Source organism: Varroa destructor, unplaced genomic scaffold (assembly GCF_002443255.2).
Source record: "Varroa destructor unplaced genomic scaffold, Vdes_3.0 BEIS01000005.1, whole genome shotgun sequence".
Taxonomy (NCBI): Eukaryota; Metazoa; Arthropoda; class Arachnida; order Mesostigmata; family Varroidae; genus Varroa; species Varroa destructor.
Window position 1 is genome coordinate 7,508,475 of NW_019211458.1, and position 20,136 is coordinate 7,528,610.

General features: G+C 38.6%; 2 protein-coding genes across 8 annotated transcripts in view; both read right to left on the reverse strand.

Moving 5' to 3' along the window:
• The window catches only part of LOC147755228 (uncharacterized), a 72,933-nt gene extending 68,929 nt beyond the window's left edge, over positions 1-4,004 (reverse strand). For all 4 annotated transcript variants that reach the window (XR_015329487.1, XR_015329488.1, XM_086991775.1 and 1 more), the window contains exon 1: positions 3,864-4,004. The gene's annotated coding sequence lies outside the window, so the exon portion shown is untranslated. The remainder of the gene's footprint in view (positions 1-3,863) is intronic.
• LOC111251483 (secretin receptor-like) overlaps positions 273-20,136 on the reverse strand; it is a 91,536-nt gene continuing 71,672 nt past the window's right edge. The window contains exons 9-13 of one of the 4 annotated variants that reach the window (XM_086991772.1): positions 18,852-18,918; positions 17,099-17,190; positions 16,529-16,670; positions 4,534-4,705; positions 273-4,228 (exon numbers count right to left, since the gene is read on the reverse strand). In XM_086991772.1, the coding sequence (XP_086847898.1) occupies positions 4,098-4,228; positions 4,534-4,705; positions 16,529-16,670; positions 17,099-17,190; positions 18,852-18,918 (604 nt within the window). In that variant the 3' untranslated portion in view covers positions 273-4,097. Of the gene's footprint in view, positions 4,229-4,533; positions 4,706-10,108; positions 12,883-15,923; positions 16,190-16,528; positions 16,671-17,098; positions 17,191-18,851; positions 18,919-20,136 lie in introns of those variants that run through there. The other 3 variants (XR_015329486.1, XR_015329485.1, XM_086991773.1) reach the window with 3 other exon arrangements.

The window sequence follows — 20,136 nt, forward strand, 5'->3', positions numbered from 1 at the left end:
TATACGTACATACGCGGCATGATTTTTTATGCATGGAGCATCACCGGTTTAGCCTCTCAATACGAGCACGGGCGCAGACTAGACTGTCAATAAGCTACGCAACAGGTATACTCTAGGAAATACACAAGACTATCAAAAAAAGAGGCTTGGTCGGTGCCTGTGGGAAGATCAGGGCGAACCTTTCGGGCCTTTTCACTCGTATACGAAAAGATAAACGTCACTCAAATTTCAGAAACACTCAATTGCATATGTGTGAATGAAAACAAATAGTATGGGCCGTATTTATGCTAAACTTTTATTGGTAGATATACAATTTGTTATTTACACGAATCTAAGGCTTTCTTTTTGCAACTTTCATTTAAGCAAGTTAATACATATAATTGTTGCGGCGGGACCGTTTATTTTGAGCTTTGTAATTTTTTTGGTGCTCCATCATGGGTTCATGTCACTACCCTATATTATTATTACTACCACCATACTTTTATTGTGGTGTGATATCAATCGACCCAGCTCCTTCAACAGAAACTATATCAGTAATGTTTGGTCATGTTTCTCGCTGAATTTTGGGATTCAACAAGTTCCAGTTTCAACATACAGATTGTTATCCTCTGGTCAGCAGTACTTTGCTATTGGGCATCGGTATACTATCATTCTATTGGTTATTTAAACTTTTTTCTGCTCTGACGTCGGACTGTATGTTTCTGTTCTGAAATGTTTCTGTAAAACGAAGAGATAACTCATCCTAATAATTTATATGCACTATTACAAAATGTTTTTATAGCATGATAATAGAGATTTTTTCGATCGATTGAAGAACAGTTTCGACAACGTTTGATCTTCTCTTATCTTTTTGGAAAACATTTTTGATGACCGTCTGCTTCTAAACGGGGCACGATTGCTATCGGCGCTATTTGACGTCTACCGCCTCGTCTACGTTTTCCTCTAATTTCAATTGTATTAGCCTTCGTGCAATAAAGCTTGTATCAGTAAAACTGCATATCCTCCGCCTGAGTAGTGCCTTTATATTATTTTATCGGGGCTGACAAATACGAATCTGAGACAACAAGCAACAGATTGTGAACTGATTGTAAACTGGAACATCACAGTGTTTTGTGGAAATGGGCATCAGAGCTCTGAAGTCAAAAAATCTCTATTCGAGTCATAAATCACGCCTCGGAAAACTTCAACAACTGAATTATGATGATCAGCTGCTGCAGGCTCTTCTATTGCGAAAAAATTCATCTCAATGACGTCAGACGCTATTTGCACAGATATAACTTAGCCATGATCCATTTTATTAACAGCAACAGAGTGGGGTATTGGATAAAGAGATATTCTCATTTCAGAATCGTTTGTCCATATGCAAATCATTGCTTGCAGAGTAGGAAAATATGTGCGTAAAAAAGGAGGTCACATTGATATCGGGATGAAACAAAAATGGCAGCAAAATTTTTATCACAAGAAATTACAGTTAAACTCTGGTCTCAACATAGCCAGCTCATTGGCTTTAGTGGAAGCTTAAAGATATGTTTTACTACAGTCTTCAAAAATGCTGTAAAGTTATTAACGCAAACTCCGCCTCCACTCAGATTATCAAAGTAAGGAAATTGATAAAAAAGGGACTACACAAATGTATGATGGCATTTGATTTTATGAGACGTCGGTGACCTCGAAAATTTAAATACGCGTTAGATAGAAATTCATTTAAACAGGTTTATAAGGAAGATCTTGATTTGTCGTATCATAATGGTTTGGACCCATACGGCGCAGTTTGGAGGCAAGAAATTAAAGACAAGAGGCAAACGTTCCAAGTGAGTCGCCCTCGTTGATGCCTCTTTCACTAGCTGAACAACCCGTCTATTGGTCAACTAAGAGAAGAGTACCGTACAAAACCGATTAAACTATACGTTTTAGCGCATAAGAGTAGTTTTTTTTTCTTTTTTTTTTTTATATGAAGCACTAGCTAAAGATAGAAAATGAAAAACTGACCTGATATTGATAGGTATTAAGGTACATTTTTGTCCGAGAGGACAGCAAGCTTTCTGAATCGCACGTTCGTTAAAGATTACTAGTTAATCATCATTATATAACTGGTCGGTACTACAGTTATCAGTAGAGTACTAATTGCTATTGGAAGGTCTAAAGATATGTTTCAGTATTGTTATGTTATGTCTATAGTTGTTCTCTGCGCTAAAGATCCATAGTTTCTTGACTAACCAATATACTAAAGCAATACGTGTCACGTGTTATTAAGGACCTGCCGTGCTTAGTTGGCCTATGCTAGGCTTTCCATCTTAGTTACAGAAACTACATTATTAATTGTTTAATAGCAGAATAGCGAATGCGTCTGATTTGCGTCACTATTATGCATATTTGTACACATATTATATTTATATGTTTATTAACAGCGGTCAAAGCAATCTCTCCAGTGTTATTTATAGTACCGAAATTACTTGACTACTGGAAGATAGCTCAATCGGTTGTTTATCAGAAGAAAAAAACTCAATTTAATTACATATAGACATGTGTGCAGGATTGGCACATTGATAATCATGAGCATGTCATATTATCCGCGTCGTCGTCATGCCTTGATTCGTTTTCAATGGTACACCGATCAATTAATAGGTGTACAACTTGGAAGTATTCATTCGCCTGTTGTCGTCTCTATTAAGCACAACAACGTATGAAAGTTTCAACTATTATAAAAGCGTCAGGCATGTATAGCAGGTACTTAATACATTATTGACTGATGAGTGGAAGTCGCAGGGTTTGGCTAGATTGTGCAAAGCATTAAGGGAAAAAGGAGCAACCTGGCCAGCTAAAGGGTCAACGTAGCCTTTTACATCGTCATATCCCTTTTTGCAGATTTCTAGTATATAACAACTCATTGAAACTAAGAACTTGAATACACTTAACTAAGTGTACTTCGATCGAGTTCTTCATCAAAGGAACTGGGTGTTTATTTCGGGTCCAGTTTTAGGGTGTGACATGTGACCTTTAGGAAAAAAATGCTTACAATCGCAGTATATTTCTCAACCTATCAGCGTAACTATTGTTAATCACAAAAAATGTCAGGGCTATAATGGCGTACCTATAGCATAAAACTGGTTGTTAGTTCAACGTCCCATCACCTTATGTCAGAATACAGGTTCATAGCCATGCAAATTGTTCGGGAAATTGTGTAGACAAGGCATATGTCTCAGGATTAACAATGAGCCTTTAACTATTCCAGACGGAAGATAAAAGGAACGGGGTAAACGGTCTTTTAACGTGGACGCAAGTAAGTTACTGCGAATGATCTGCTATTATCGATGACGGGAATTACAATCGATATCTTTGGCGTCTAAGCCTGTTGTGCAGAAGACTGTGAGCTAGAGAATACCTTAAAATTAGAAAACAAGAAGCTCTATAAGCAAGGTAGATAGTAAACGTTAATTGAACTGCCGATAATAGAGTTGAGTGTGTAAACAAAGAGAATTATATTTTCTTTCATAAAGTTCAGGTGGCCCATACTAGAACGTGCCCACCAGTGGTGTAACTATTTTGCCTGTATCAATCCTACGACGCTTTTTTGACCCAGAAGCGGAATCAAAAACTCCTGAAGCTGCCCATATCGAGCGGCGATGTTAAATGCGACGCCTAGCCTTCTCAATACATGCTGCGTTGTTACGTTAATACTCTAAGTGTTTTCGTTTGCGACCTCGCGATTCTCACACGTACTTACTTTGCTTTGTTTCTATTTAAGAATGAAATGGTGGGCAATGCTGAACGCTTAGCATATGAAAACGATCTGATTAGTTTTCACTATTCTTTATACATATAATTTCTCTTTATACATTTCATACAACAGAAGTATGACTCACCTCTGTTAGAACAGACTGAGCTGGGTTGCTGGTACTTCGTTTCGGTTTGCTTGAGGTCCTTGCTGGTTAAACTCGTAGAAATCATCAGTTAAAATATGGCATTGAGATTTTAGCTGCCTCTTCATTCCTATAAATGCCGTTCATTCATTAGCTAGACATTATAGAAGATTTTGGCGATGAAAGCTTAAAGTCTAGTGCGCATTATTTTATTAATACAATGCGTTTTTTAAAGTTTTATAGTCGCGCTTCGACTTCAACGGCTCCTTCGCCCATGATCCGTATCTCGAGAGGTATTTCATTCTTGTCCTTAGTTAAACCGCTATCGTCAGGGTTGAGTGCACGATGACGAACGATAAATTTTTCGTCTGCAATTAGACATCAACAGTTGTTAGCACACATTTCATTATACATAAAATTAACCATTCGACAGTGCTTTTTTCAAAAACAAATTTTCTCGCTGTTAGTAGGTTTGGTCCAGTAGCAGACATTTTACTGGCAAATTTAGATAGCAAAACGGTACAACGTATTAAGGCAAACTGCGAAGACAATGAGCACTACCTAAACGTCTCTCCTATATAGTAACTGCCACTGCCTAATAAATCCCTGAAATCTCATTACAAATTACTCTAGTCTAGTCTCGGAATTTATTTTTTCCTTGCCGAGTGCTTACCCTGTGCGTGTCCGTTGCGGCTGGTTAAATTACGCTCATGGGTGAGCGGTGTTCGGTTATGAGCCCTTCGCATAGTGAGAATTTTCCTTTTAAGTCCCTCTGGCAGAAGACGGTACACTTCAGATTGTACCTCACCATTGCAGAAACAATATAATAGAGCTACCACGGAACCCTGCAATACATAACAATAATATTATGATTATTATTATTGCGGAATTTCTCGAAATTCACGTTTAATACATTTGTTTTTTTTCAAAATTTTCTTTCTATTTCTCGTACAGATTCCGGATATGATTATGTGGTCACTAGCTATACCATCCAGTACTGCGATAATCTTGTGAAATGACTCAAATAAAATAACTAGCTTTTTTTGTTCTATTTGGAACGCTTCTACTTCGTATCTGAACTCTACCAGTCATTCAGCTGATCGTCCGTTAAGAGAATTCTTTCTACGAATTGTGAATCAGTCGATATGTAATATTTTTGTCATTATAGGACAGAAGTTAGATGAACATATCGATGATCGTATCTATGCGTGTACGTTCGGTCTACCTATATGCCTTATTATGCTTTTGTCATGTATACGTCACGGACAACCGCGAAGCATGGCTCCAGGAAGCTTGGCAACACTATACGTGCATTTTAGAAAAGTGAAGTAATACAGTTGAACTATTTTCTAGTTACTACGGACCAAGAGCACGTCGACCTATTCATCATCATAAATCCTATTGTATTCCACTTATGTCACCATTTTTCAAGCTTAGCTAAATGAGGGTATTTGTCAGCGATTATTAAAGGCGACAACGGCTAAGTTTGTTATCTATTGGATATCTCCGATGGGCTTTTCGTTCAGGACTGATCCCACAGACGCTTTGTCAAATTCCAGGTTGCCAGAGCAATCACCGATCATCAATTACGTGTTTGAACTTGAAGTCAAATCATTTTAGTTGCATTACATTTTTTTTTGCCTTTAGAATACTTATCTAAATTACCGCTTGCCAAACCACAAGACTCGTTGTAGAAGTTACAAATATTAAGGCGTAGATGACATGATTAGAGTAGTATGTCGACAGTAAAACCCATCGTTGCCTGCCGACCTACTGCGCAGATCCATTGTTTCCACTGAACAGGGGTGCCCATACCCCCCTGCCCGCACTAAACGGGATTCTTCCACACAAACTTGAGATCGAAGAATTCAATTGATTTAGAGGTCTATCACATGCTCATTCACAAAGGTTTGACCAAAAAATGTTGGAGCATGTAGCAAATACATTTTATGTTGACGTAAAACCGCAAAGAGGTCACAGACAGCCTGTGGAAAAACTATAATGATATTAGGATTACACTCAGTCAAATATAATCTTAATTTCACGCAGCTGTTATAATATTGTGCAGCTTTACATATATATATATATATATATATATATATATAACGTCAGTTTTACTTACATATAATAAAGAATTGCAAAGGAAAATACACAGCATGTATAGCAGTTCCTCTCGACGCACAAATTATAAGTGTCCTGATTCCTACTGAAGCAGACTTCAATAAACGTCTCGTTTGGTGTTGTAACGTATTCTGGTTAAATAGCGCTCCTTAAACAACTCAATGTCGTCGGTTGAAAAGTCCATCAGCGTCAGCTCTGGAAGATGGCTCGGGGTATTCAATGGGATTTTTTTGTGCAACACAACTTTTCGGAAAATTTTTACTATGACATGCTCGTACATCATGATAATAATGTGCAGATGCTCAGTCCTATCGGAAAAAAATTTGCCATCTTTACCAAGGTCCCTTCAAATGTGTGGTGAAATATAAATAATAATTATAATAAATTCAAGGAATTCACACTGGTGATTGCACTATAAAAAATTCGCGGTTCAATTAGTCCTTTGTTGGGAATATTCCACCACATTGTAATTTCAGGTAAATTTACATATAGTGCTCGCGAGATGTGCATGTGCAATTTTCAGTAAATGCAATTATGTACTGCAGCTGTTATATAATATCTAAATTTTAAAAAAGAATCTTCCCTGAAAATTCCCTTCCAAGAACCATTCGAACATCTTCATTGAGATGTCACTTTTCTGTTCACAACACTCCGAAATGCTATGAACACATTATACGAAGCTCACAACTTCGTTTAGGATATTTTACCTTTTTTTGACTAATGAATTTCGTTCCTGAACGTTGTCCATGAACATCCTCAAAAGTCCTATTCGTTTTAAACCAGTTTTTCATCCGATTAAGTACAAGTTGCATAGGCAATTTCCCTGCGATATCTGCACTACATTTTCATACCACCAATATCATTTGGAGATATATTTTCAATATCTACCTATTATTTTCAATCGATTAAAAGAATTATGACTTATTCAACGGTAAAAAAATATATACATTTTTAAGACACTATATATGTAATTTTTTTTCTTTGACACATTATAAATAGTTATAACAGTAGACTTTATCAATCTTCATTGTGTTAGATCTACCGAAACAGTGTTTTTAAACTGAGAGTATAGCATTAAGTCTTGATATTGAAACGTACTTGTTAAAAGATTTTCTAAATGTTTTAAAGTGGTTCAAAAACGGTGGATTTTCGGAATAGCTTTTTACCTATTTTGTTGGGTTTTCCGTAGCGCATTCCCGAAGCAACGACAAAAAGCAGGATAATGGTGTTGGCTGAAATGAGACGATACGATGCTCCACCTTCTGCTGCCTACGGCATTGCGAGTGTAAGTAACGAAAACAAGCAAACATTGTCTCTTCTTAAAACGAAAAGCCAACTCCACTGACTTTGCTTTTGGTGTATTTTGTGTGCATGTATTCCGGTTGTGATAGCGATCGCTATATCCGCTGTGGATTACTATCGCGTTAATGAACGGACGTAGCCACCGAATTTGAAACATATCCCATAATGGTTCCTTTGTTATTACTCATCGTTTATTGACTTACTTTGCCTGAAGTCTATAAAATTTCATGGTATACGCAGAGCAGGCAGGAAAGTCCTGAGACTCAATTCATATGATGACTCTTCAGCTTTTAAGCGAGCGCATCGCAAGGTTAGGTAACCGTTTCGACATCGTTCTATGTGGTTAAGTCGACGCGAAGACAATTTAGAAATTTCAAAAAAGTCCGCCATCGCAAGTGCGACACGGCGGGAGCGTCCAGCTTGCAGCATACAATCGTCTTCTCTCAGTGATCTTTCTAACGACACCACTTTCCGCGCGATAGTAGGGTTCAGCGCTTCCTCGAAACGCAGTGTGCGAAATCGAATGTTTACCACAACGATTTTTACATGACCTGCAGATGAAAAACGTATTCACTTGGCATTGGCCAACTGAGCTCAGACTGAGATAGCTTTCTTATTTTTAATTTAAAATACGTTGTTGACTTTTCGATCCTGTCCGGTAGCGAATCGTGTATGAAAGTCTTTCTATAGCAGATTTATCTTCAGATCCTCTGATAACAATTCATCCTAAAATCATAATCACTTTTGAAACAACGACTTAGATCTCACTGCATATCCTTTTATTTCAAGTTCCTATGTTGCGACAACAAAAGGTTCTGCAATAAACAGACTATTCTCCAATTCGAAATTAGAGCTAATAAACGGAGTCGTGATAAGTCGTACGTATATACAGTGGTATCCGAGGGTATCTAATTGGTCGGAAAGGAGTCTCTTGATGCTTGGAGAGTTTGACGAAAATGATTGTAAAGACGAGCGGATTTAACCGTGCAACACTTTTGCAACAGAGGCCCCCTAATGCCATCCCTACAGCCTGATGGTACTAATAAATATACTACAGGGTATTCAAAAATTTGTCAAACCAACCTTCGGATGACGACGGCTCTAATTGATGAATGATGCGACCTTTGCATTTTAAATAGCTAGCAACATAACGGTATAGCTACAAATTAATATAAAGGTGGGTTATGCTGTTAAACCCGCACTTTACTGCCATAACTCTTCAACGGATACGATATAAAGACTCTGAAACTATGAAGAGACTTTTACTTCACGCTATGCATGACGAATTATAGTTCTGTTTTAAACGACTTAAAAATACGATCTTTTTTTTTTTTTTTAAACCTTTTCGCAAGAGTACACAACTTGCTATTTCCTACCAGTATACGCGCATCTATTACAAAAAATATTTGAGCTTTTATTATACGCGACGCGTTAATGAGAATGGTAATTAACGACTGGATGTTAATCCTAATTTGCCTTAGGCTTAATAGTATATATAAAAAATATCAATGTAATGGGATGTGTGAGTGTTCCAAAATGTCGAAAAATAGTACTTTCCGTCTATAACGATACACTCTATCCGTGACTGTCATCTTTCAACGTCGTACATATAAGTAACTATCATTGTAATACTCATCATTACAACACTATCACGAAACTGACGACTTCAGCATGATGTGATACGTGGAGGGCCAAAAGCCTCTCAACAATAATTTACCGTTTCCTCAATTAGTCCGGTTCTAGCATGCATATGTAGTATAAGTCAATCAATCGCTTGAAGACTGTTATAATCTTTATTTGAGTTTAACAAATTTGTCAGCAGGGAAAGATGTCGGCCTGCGAATGAGTCTGGAAACGCATTGGTTTGTTTACAACATCACTAACTTAATCTAGGGTACCGCCTCTGTCACCAGTTCGAGTTTAGAACCATTTTTTTCCTTAGTGGAGTGTAACCTAAATACTGCCAGTGAATGAGTGAATTTATGTGTTTGGCCAGCTGAGAAGGCACTGAAGTAGCAAAGAAGAGATTTCTAGAGTAATCTATGTAAACTAACAGGGCGGATATAGTAAATGATGAATCGCGAGCAAGAACCGGGTCCTAAATTATCGACAAACCTGCAGTAGTGGTATTGGCTTCCTTATGGCGTAAGAAACTTTTTGGATTTCTCATTGGATATCTTAAAGAACGATTTATTAAAAGTGCTCTTAAGGTATGAACGGCTTCGATTTAGTCATCCGGGCACCTGATGGTTCGGTAAATTCGTGTTTGGGTAATAAGACTGAGTGTTATGAGCATTGGGAACCAGTTAAAAAGAATTCTGCTCTAAACTGTCCCTATATGGTTCGCAAGATTCGTAAGTGAGAGTGTGCTTGTCTTGACGGTAGAAAAGTAGCTATAGTGAGCTTCTATTTGTGGTAAAATGAGGATAAGGTTCTCTCCTGCATGGAAATATTCTGCGAAGCGCTTGTGGCATGGCTGGGTGCTACTGGAGACCATGAGAAAAAAATAAGTAGGTGGAAACGACTTCGTAGACCTATAATGTCATTGTTTTCACACATACGGGAAATTGTCAATTCAAGTTATCGGATATTGCACGGATCTTGACTACACGCTATACGTCATGAGATTGGCACACCAATATCTAACCTTCCGAGAGCACAACAATGGGAAACACAATCCAAATCGTGAAGATGTTATCATATAATCTAGTAGCACTTTTGGTGACAACATAAACTACAAATCTTTAAATAACATGCTTAAGGAATGGCCTCTTTAAAATTCTGACGATTACTAGACAAGAGCTGCATAGCTGAGGAGAATTGAATGTGTTCTATAGTTGTTATATTTTTATTGAATGTGGCACTGGGAGCAAAAGTGAAGAAAAAACTTACGTTCTTCTTTACGGTAGGCATCTATCGCTATGGTTTTGGTACTTTATTTGGGTAAAATATGATTTATTTAGATAGTGACTGTGTAAATATTTCGTAACAGGATACTACAAAATATCATAACTTTCAAATTGGAATAATAAGTAACTGCTGTTTGTCTTTAATTTTTACTTTCCTTCTTATTTGTCCGCTCTTTGTTCACTTTTATTATATAACATTCGATGATCTTCTCCGTTCTCAATAAGCCCGTTGGCATTTTGTTGTGCAATGAACAGAATTTTGTATCGAGTTTAAGCTCCTAGTATGAAGACTTCAGTGGACGAAAAAATGACCTTTCGGTACCAGACCTACTTTGCCGAGGCTGCCGAAACAACAGAGATATTTTGCGGCGTCTACGGTGTGAATCTGAGAGAACTGCCCAAACCTGGCTTGCTCCATAATAATAATAGTTTAATAAGAACATCTTAGGTCTGAAGGATGCACTTTGCCCGCTCGACTATGAGCGGTTAATGGGGATTGCCTGAAGGCACTTTTTAATTACGATGGCTGTCAAAAAAATTTGGGAATCAGGCGATAAGATTAACTGAAGTCACATAAATATCGACAGGCACCTTAATGGGATTTACTCAGAAATGATAAGCCTAAGTGCCTCTCAAATGAGGGCATAAGGACACCCGGTTTCTCGTTGCCTTTCAATACTTTGTCCTTCACCGAGCAACACCTAGTTACAATGACAGGTTTTTACAGCACATATTTACCGGTAATAAGAAGAGACGTGTCGACGTTGATACAAAGCAAGGAAATTATGGGTATCTCTGGAAGATACGCCTAAGCCCAGAGTTAAGCTAGCTCTTCATCCAAATAAAGCCCTGATTTGCTTTTGATAGAACTGAAAGGCTCGTGTACACTGGAAAATGCTTCAGGACAACAAGAAAGTCAACAGGAATCGGTATATGACTCAGCTACACTGCCTGGACAGTGCTACCTAACAGAAAAGATCTTGTAGACAAGGCAGTTTTCCTCTTTAACCCTAATGTAAGGCCGCACATAATAAAAAGCGGGAGGTTCTTTTGCAGCCACAGAGTTCTCTGGGCGTCGCGCCTGTGTATCACGATTTTTTCTAATCGCTGGCATATATCAGTAATTTTACATTTACAAATGAACGGATCTTAAAACAACAACAAATCTCGACATAACTGGAGAGAAGGACTAAATAAATCAGTTGAGTGGTGGCAGAATGGAACAACCATCCCTTTCCTCGTAAAAGAAGGGTTGTTACTTATGCTTTAACTTGTTCCACAGCATAAGGAACTACGAAGGCCTGTTAAAGAAGATTCGAGGAACATACCTGATGCGGGACACTTCGTTGCTAACTAACGTTAAGTTTTGTGGAAGTTTCAATGATAATGTAGAGTGGAAGCATTGTATCCACCTTTTAAGGTACTTATTACATTATTGGCAAATCGGTCCACGGTATAGGGAGACGCGAAGATAGATTGGCAGAATTGGTTTGCCATTTGTCTCGATCACGGAATGGACCTGCTTGCTACGCAGGAAACTTCTGCCTAGGATTAGGTCCTTTCCTGCAGCGAATGGTAATTCTCCCGAAATGCATTACCTATGCGTCCATAAACGAGGCTTAAAATGTTGGACTTATTCTAAATCAAGACAAGTCTAAGTATGAAAAGATTCATTGTATCAACAGGGTCGAGAATTCTGCATTTAAGGGTACGAACGTTGGTGCATATATATTAGCTCGCTTTCAGGTAGGCATATTGTGATAAAAGTAAAATGAAGAGAGAAAAAAAAAAGAACTTCCCAGTTATAAGACTGACTTTGAAGAAAATCGTTGTATTTAACTCTTAGCCGATTTTCAATAAGATTATATACGTTCTATATTGATTCTCTAAAACGAGTAAAACTGTATAGATATTAAAGCTTCTCGCACATATGGGTCTAAATTTGTTATTTGTCAATTTCTCGTTATATATACAAGTTCTGATTCCTTTCGATGCTTTCGCCAATCTGACAACATGTCGCGAAAAATTCGCTACTTGAGCACTCTAAGAGTAGGCTGAAAGGACATCAAATGCGGGTAAATTTCGGGAGATTTTAGGCACATAAGGGCCTAAGCTTATTTCAGTACATTCTGCTGCCGTGAAAAGAGTCAAGATCTGCCAAGTGCAGCCTAGAACTTCCATCCAGAAAGCTTCCTGCATGTACAACATAAATCAGTTTTTGGACCACTGGTAGTTCTTGCATAAAGAAAACTAATACCATAGCTATTATAATAATAATCATTATTATATAAACTTTACGTTGTATATGACAAAAGTCGATTTTTCGATCTAAGCTAATGTATATATGATATATAACAGGCAGTAGATATAATAAATGACTGCTTTTAGCTTGTATACTGTAAGAGTATAAAAGCTCCAAGAACAGCTTTAGCCCTGCAGTAGCTGGTCACGAAAGCCATCGAACCACGAGATTTCGACACCAATCAGTAGTTGCCTTTTCGCCCGATTTGTATTCTACTGCGAACAGAGATCTGAGGGCGGGGCATGAAACTCGAAGGGCTCTGATTAAGTCGCTGGGAAAAACTTCTTTCGTTGTAACCATTAGTTTGAATGGTAGTACGAGGCTGTGACGTTCGTGGTGACCGGCGCTGCAGCAAAGAACGGATGCGTCTCGGCCACAAACGAGTAACCTGAAAAAGCAGAAAGGGACCACACAATTTTCGTCTGCGAGTAACCGAACGAAGTCTTCAGTTCGGATCCTAAGGACGTAAAGGTCAAGAAGGCTTCAAAACCGTACCACTACTCTGGAAAAAAGCATAAGACGCGTAGCCATAACGAAGGCGAACGTGAAGTAACAGCATTGCGGCAAATACAATGAACCGTTAAAACATTCAGCCCCAGAAAGCGCAGCAACACGTGAATGCCGCGCGAAGAATATAAATATGTCATATTTGTTTTTTTGAACAGTTTACTCTCTAGAAGAACGCGCTTTCCGAGCGAGTGAGAGTTACCCAGTGGTTATTGGGCGCGGATATTTGCTACTGTAGTATCTGTATAGAAATACTATTTTTACCGACCCAGTATAATGCTGCGCCTTTCCATAGTACTAGTTGGCGCAGAATTAGTCCGGGTTGACGGCATCTTACTTTTGCTAAGTAGTTAGACACGTGTTTAAATGATGCCCTAATTCTGTTAAGCTATAAGTCAGCCTTGTTTCCGTTGTTCGAGCTGAAGGACTCTTTGCATCTCAAGCTGGTTTATCAGTATTTTCGCAGAATTACACTGTAGATGGCTGGTGTGAATGTTACGTAAGGGCGTAGCTGTATGGTTGGTATTCACAGGGATGCTAATTAAAGATAGAGTCGTGTTTATTGCAATTGGGTCTTGTAGTTTTCTAACCATTGAGTTGACACTACGCGTCACCGTTTCGAGCCGAACTGGACGGGTGAGAAAGACGTTCTCTTATATCTATATAGGGAATGAAGTTGCCATTGTGCAGTGCGTGACATTATCCCACTGTACCCAACCCTTAATCAAGATCTTAAGGTTTGAAGTGAACACTGAAATTACAGGAAATTTTTCGGTATTCAAAAATTTCTATGATAATGCATCTCAGGCGTGCGTGAATAATGCTCATTTTAGAACCAGGATATTTACTTCGAATCAAAAGTAATACTGAGCAGGGTACATTTAAGGCCTCTTCCAAATGTATAACAGTAGGATTTAAAACAGCAGCCAGATTGAAGGCTATACAAACCACTTTTACAGTTTCTTGGGCTCAATGTTGATAAAGTCAGTACAGTGTAGATATATGTTGAAGGTCATCTAATAAAGCCCGAAGCGAATATTGACACAGCCGCTCCTTGCTTTATCGACGCTTGGGCTCAAGTCCTGATAGTAGCCTGATTTAAAAGGCGTGTCACAAAATCAAAATTCACAATGACAGAGATAGTAGTCGTTGGCAATAACACCATCATACGCATATAACAAATTGTGTATCAACACAGCTGTCCATGAACCATCGGGGTATTTAGACGTTTATGTAAAGAATCGACTAAGACAAAATACAGTATCCATAAGGTACGTTTTGCATTGGTAGATCAATCAGGGTTAATTAAAATCCCACTTATTAAGTTGCAATGCGTCGACATCCTTGGTCAACTGGTGTTTCTTTTGACAGGACGAAACGCGTGGAGGTACGTAATTAGACGACTGGAGTAACTTTGCTGGACCCTAGCCTGAATGACTGTGGCCTGTATGATTAGTGGTTAACGAAGGTTCGTTAAGTCTTATTGCACCAGTAGCATTAAGACCATTGAATTCTAGCAAAAAAAGTCTACAGCATGTCGCAAATTCTTAAGGACACGCAGTAAAGCACTGAACAAAGTATTGGATGATTGCACTAGCCGTAAGCCCCCAAAAGATTTTTACAGCGGTGCCGATGATAAAGGGTAGAATTCTCTGAGAGCTGTCCTAATAGAATTTGTAGATGTGCTACGCATATTGTTTTTGACGCACCCAAAAGAGCGCCTTCATGCTCGTTAGCCATGTGATATCAATATGGTTTACGGTAACGTGTGGTCTTCCGTTTCCAGAACTATCGATTTGTTATTATATGTAGGTGTCGGGTACTTTAAGCGTTTCCGTAAACCTAGAACACTCCTTAAGTAAGTTAGGTCGAAAGCGTACACTTGCACCTAAAAAGTACCATTTGTTTAACCTGTTTCGCACAAAGTATGCAGTTTGGTAACACAAAGGAAATCGAAAAAAGGCAGAAGCGAGGCGTAGTAATTCAATCTGTACTAAAGTTGTGAATGGCTGTTCGCCAATAATAAAAAAAGCCCTTTATTAATCACCCATTCGCAAGGCTAATGGGAACAACTGCTGGCTTTGCCAGACTCAAAGCATCGTATATCTTATTGAAATTCAGTACAGACACTTGTTATACATGAATTTCCACGGTGGAAATGCCCGCATCAATTTAGCTTCAATAAAATGGGTCCGGTCGGGCCTTTACCTCCCTTTCCAGATAACCATATTTGCATTTGTTCTGTTCCAATTGTATCTTAGAATCTTAAACGTCTTGCCTCTGATTAAGAGTGCGTGCTGGCTTTCAAACACTTCTACAGGTAGTACACTTGAGTTGAAACTAAAAAACAGAACCGAAACTAGACGACTGTAAGCTGAGTATTGCACTACTGCCTCCTATGCTGTTACGTACGGGCTCTCTATAAACCATTAGCTGTCTTCGCTAGTTATTGAACTACGAGCGTTTCTGTTGAATGTAAACTTTGGCAAACATATTTGCCTTCAAATATCCGGGGAGGACAAGATCACATTATGTAACTATACAAAGATAATGCCCCCAAAAATAAGTGAGGTTTTGTGTTAACCTCCGATGTCGTGTGTAGTTGAAAAGATAGAGAAATAAAAGAGTTACTAAATATCAAACTTTGATATTAGCCTGTACACCCTTTATGTACGTTGGACGAGGCAATTTCATGCTCTATTCCATTCTTGCGTGAAGTAAAGCCCTAACAAGGTAAGTCTCTTAAATTAACTCTGGTGAAGTACAAAAACTATCACAGCTAAAAATCAGCTTCACAGCGAATTCTCAAGAAACTAGCCGATTAAATACCTAGAGCGTGTTCTGTAATATATAATTCGCAAGGATAACGGATTAGACGCTTATGGTGTTGTCAAAGAGTTGTACCCTACTGTTCTGGCTGACCTCGATTCCGTCTGAAATGATCGGGAACATTCATGTATAGATAACGGCCCTGACGACAGAGCGGCTTGCAACGGCTGACCGTCCAGTTTCTGTTGCCGGCAGGTGGTTTCAACGAGCTCCATCCAGGACCTTTATGAATACAATGGGAGGAGCCACTGTGCGGATATACAGTGTTGTGCACTCGTTTAGGTAATGGACATCGACGGACAGCTATGCCTTTTTGCTGGACAGTTGGACAAAATCACCGGATCAGGACCCTTGAGGAACTGCGGAGCGAACAAAAGAAACCAATAAACGGAATACTATATATATCCGCCTGCTATACTGGCTATTGCCGTCAGTCTTTTGCTCGAAGGTGACACCGTCTTGCTTTGCTATTGCAAGATGGACGTGAACGATGTTTGTAGTGCGACAGCTAGCGAAACGTCTACATCATCCATTATGAAAGAAGACAAGTGGTAATGGAATATCGAAAATGGCAAAGTACTACATGGTTTTTTACTTTGTTTGTACAAGTCATTTAACAAGAGATACAATAGAAAATATTATATAGTAGTTGGTCACATCGTACTTTGTGAGTCTGCCTCTGATGTCTCTCTACTTACCTGAAACGATGTGAAGAGCTGATCAATGTAAAGCCAGTAAAGTTCGTACAGCGGCGTAACGGCTGCAATTGACATCACCATAAGGATTATGTGATGCGCTCCAAACAATGGAACTAAGACTAAGGTCGACTTGAACCATTTGCTATACAATGGCGATGATAAGTAATGAAGATTACGACGGAGGAGGCGGTTCCGCACGATGAAAGGAGGGTAAAACCAAGAAACCCAGAAAACAAACACCAAAACGAGAAGCGATTTTTAATTTATTAGAGTTTCACGTACACTGAGTAGCCAGCGACTTGAGAACTGGCCTTATTATTGATAACGTTATTTCCCGTGTTTTGTACAGCCTGCTTATTTAATTTGAATTTTTGGTTGGTTCTTTGAAGCTTCAATTGTTGGATAGTTTCAGTTGCCCTCTTGTGTTTCCTATTGGTAACATTAACCTCATTTTTTTAACAACAATCCGGAATAGGTGAGTTCTGATTCAACAACAAATATTTCCTTTACTCGCCAGTTTGACACTGCCCTACAATGAAGTTAAATTGGGGTAGCTGCCCCAATCCTTACCGGTATTTCACGCGCCGCGCTTCAGGCTCGTGCGAATTCGACATCTTGATGAACACAACGCGAGTAATATTGATAAAGAAAATAAAGTTGAGCTGAAATTAGTACGAGAAAACAAAAAGAAAAATAAGTTAGCATAGAAATTCATACACTGCAATATTAGCAAAGTCATTTTGTTTCAAACGGCAGCTGTGTTACTGGGTCGGTAGAACTGTGGTCTATAAATAATTGTTCCTTGTTCAATGCCCGTTTTGTGCAGTCTCTGTACAATATACGTGATCCTTAACGGATATCTTCTGCGCATATCCAATATATATATAATATAGCTTATGTTCTTCGTCTAGCTCCTTAATTCTAGCAGTTTGTTATCTTAGCTTCTGAATATGGACGCGACACATTGCCCCAGATACGTCGTCAAGCCTGCACACATGAAGCGACCGGACGTGCCCGGTCGCGGGACCTAAACGAAATCACTTTGGAATCTTTTGGCAGAAACAGGGTTACATGTGTCTGCAACTGAGTGAAAAACAGGGTAGCAACCAGTACACTATTTTGCGATACTGGCTGTCGTCGCTCGTGTGGATACCCACAATGTCTCGTGGACTGATCTAAGACGACCATAATCGACGTAAGATGACTATTATTATCTTTCTTCTTACTCAGTGCCTATTAATCGCTCTTTTTACGTTTAATATGAACCATTCTTAAATCGTGCTTTGAATCTTGCCGTTGTCCATTTAGAAAATTCGAGTCAACATTAGCTGAACGCAAAAGACACCTCTCATTGCTTATAGTGACCAATAACGAAGTCGATTTTCGGCTTCATTTTCTGTCGATAGTCGCTTTTAATCAAAAGAAAGTACTAATACATAGTTTTTCCATTTCAAAAGCCGTATAATTCACTCTTCAGATATTTCCGAATAGAGAAGCACACGGTTTTTATTTGTCTGTGCCTCTACGACTATAAAGGACGGGTTTCAATCGAAATGTTTTGCCATCATATATATATGTGGGTAAAGCTGTGACGTTGTTGAGAATTTTGTCAGAGTTAGCCTCAACAATTATGGCTTTACAGTCAGTTTCTCGAATTGACGATATATTTATTGCTATTTTTAGCATTATTGTTGCATTATTGCATGCTGCGTTAAAACTTTGTGTTTTCCGTGAATATTTTAGCAATTTTTTTTTCCAATAAGCAGCACCTGCCAACTGGGTATGTACAATCTACGAATGGACGTGTGCATGAGCTACGGTTACCTTATTGCCAAGTGTGTTGTTAATTCGATGGTACCATGCATATCATCCCGCCCGCAACACTCTCTGCTCGCACGACCACTTTCAGACTATGTCACGCTTAATAGGCTTCAGACAGGAGATATTTTTACTTAATTGCCGTGCCAAGTAGCTGAAAATATATTCATCTCTCTAGAAGTTTTTGCTCGCTAGTCACGCCAGAGGTATCATAAGCCCCTGTGCTATCTATATAAAATCTACGATACGACATCTATGGCTAGAAGCAATTTTTATTCGTTTAAGGTACCTCTGGTCACCGTTATTCGTTGGTGCACTGAGTAACGATTGTATTTCTTTGCACTAGGGATGTGTAATTGCAACTTCGAGTAACTATCCCAGTTCGAAGTTTAGCTTGTATAGAAGTCTATTAATAATACTTAATTAATAATAAAGTTAGCCGACAGATTTTCAGTTAGGTATCTACTTTACCATTTGAAGCTATTTTTTTTTTTTTTTAACTAACCACTATACTAAGAGTGATGGGCCCTCGTAGCAGCCATTGGATCAGCTTTGCGTCTGACGTCCAACACCTGCAAAATCAACGACGGTTATGCCAGTCATGAAATCTAAAACGGATGCAAACTGGTACATAATTACAAATTGATATGTATGACAACGAATCGATAAAACACTACTAGCATGAGCTTCGGCGGTAAGGGCGGACTAGGTAGGTAACGGAGAAACACAGTGGCTTTTGTCATTCTGCAGTTCAGACGTCAGTATCAAACAGTCGATCGTCGTATAGAGACTAAGTGCTAATTTGGTAACTAATCGGTAGCAGGCTTTTTTTTCTCTTTACCATCTGAATTCCACTTAGAGCCGCAGAGGACACAGACTCTAAACAAATGTATACCTTATGCGACAGTTTTTTGTTTTTGTGTTTCAACGATTGATCGGAAATGCTATTTTCTGATCAGAACACTTGACCTTTATATTTCGATAAAAAATAATACACATTAACTTATATTATTTTTGTGTAACTTCTCGAACGAGAGAAAGCGGGAGGAAATTAATAGGTGTGTTTCCCACAACTATAATCGACGTAACAGTTAAGGATTATGAGGGTTACTATTGGTAGACTGTAGCGATTCCGTAATAGTAAATTACGCTTTATGGCACTGTATACCACTAGCGATAAGATAACGTTACCTATTTACACACACACACACACACACACACACGCTGTAATTTATTACGAAAATTTAAAAAGCCATTAAAGAACTATTTGGTTCGTAACAAAGAACGCTTTATTAGAAAATATGACCAATAGGCTTGACAATCTATTTTGTCATAGATTAAATAAAATAGAGCCATAAAAAATAGATAGCCAAAATAGAGCCAAAAATACAGCCATCTTCTATGCCCAAATGAGATTTTTTCCATAAACCAAGCGGAGTTACAAATACACAACTACACTATTTGTACACGGTCGCTCGATCAACTCCGCGCTTTTCCGTCTCTTGAAACAGATGTTTCAGTAGTTTTGGTAAATGTAGACTTGATAAAAAAATTTCGCAAAATTAGATGTTGGCCTAATAGCAATTGAAAGAGTTTCAAAATTGCCAGGGTTCCAAGCTGCCAAAAGGTTGCAAAAGGATGCAGGAAAGACAAACATCAACTATCATCCAACATTTACTTGCTGAATAAACCCTACCAATTTTCGTTTTTGGCAGAGAACGATTATTTACGTTATTGCGTACTTTTATTCGAACTCTGAAAAAATTTCTATAATGCAAACCTTTAGTAAG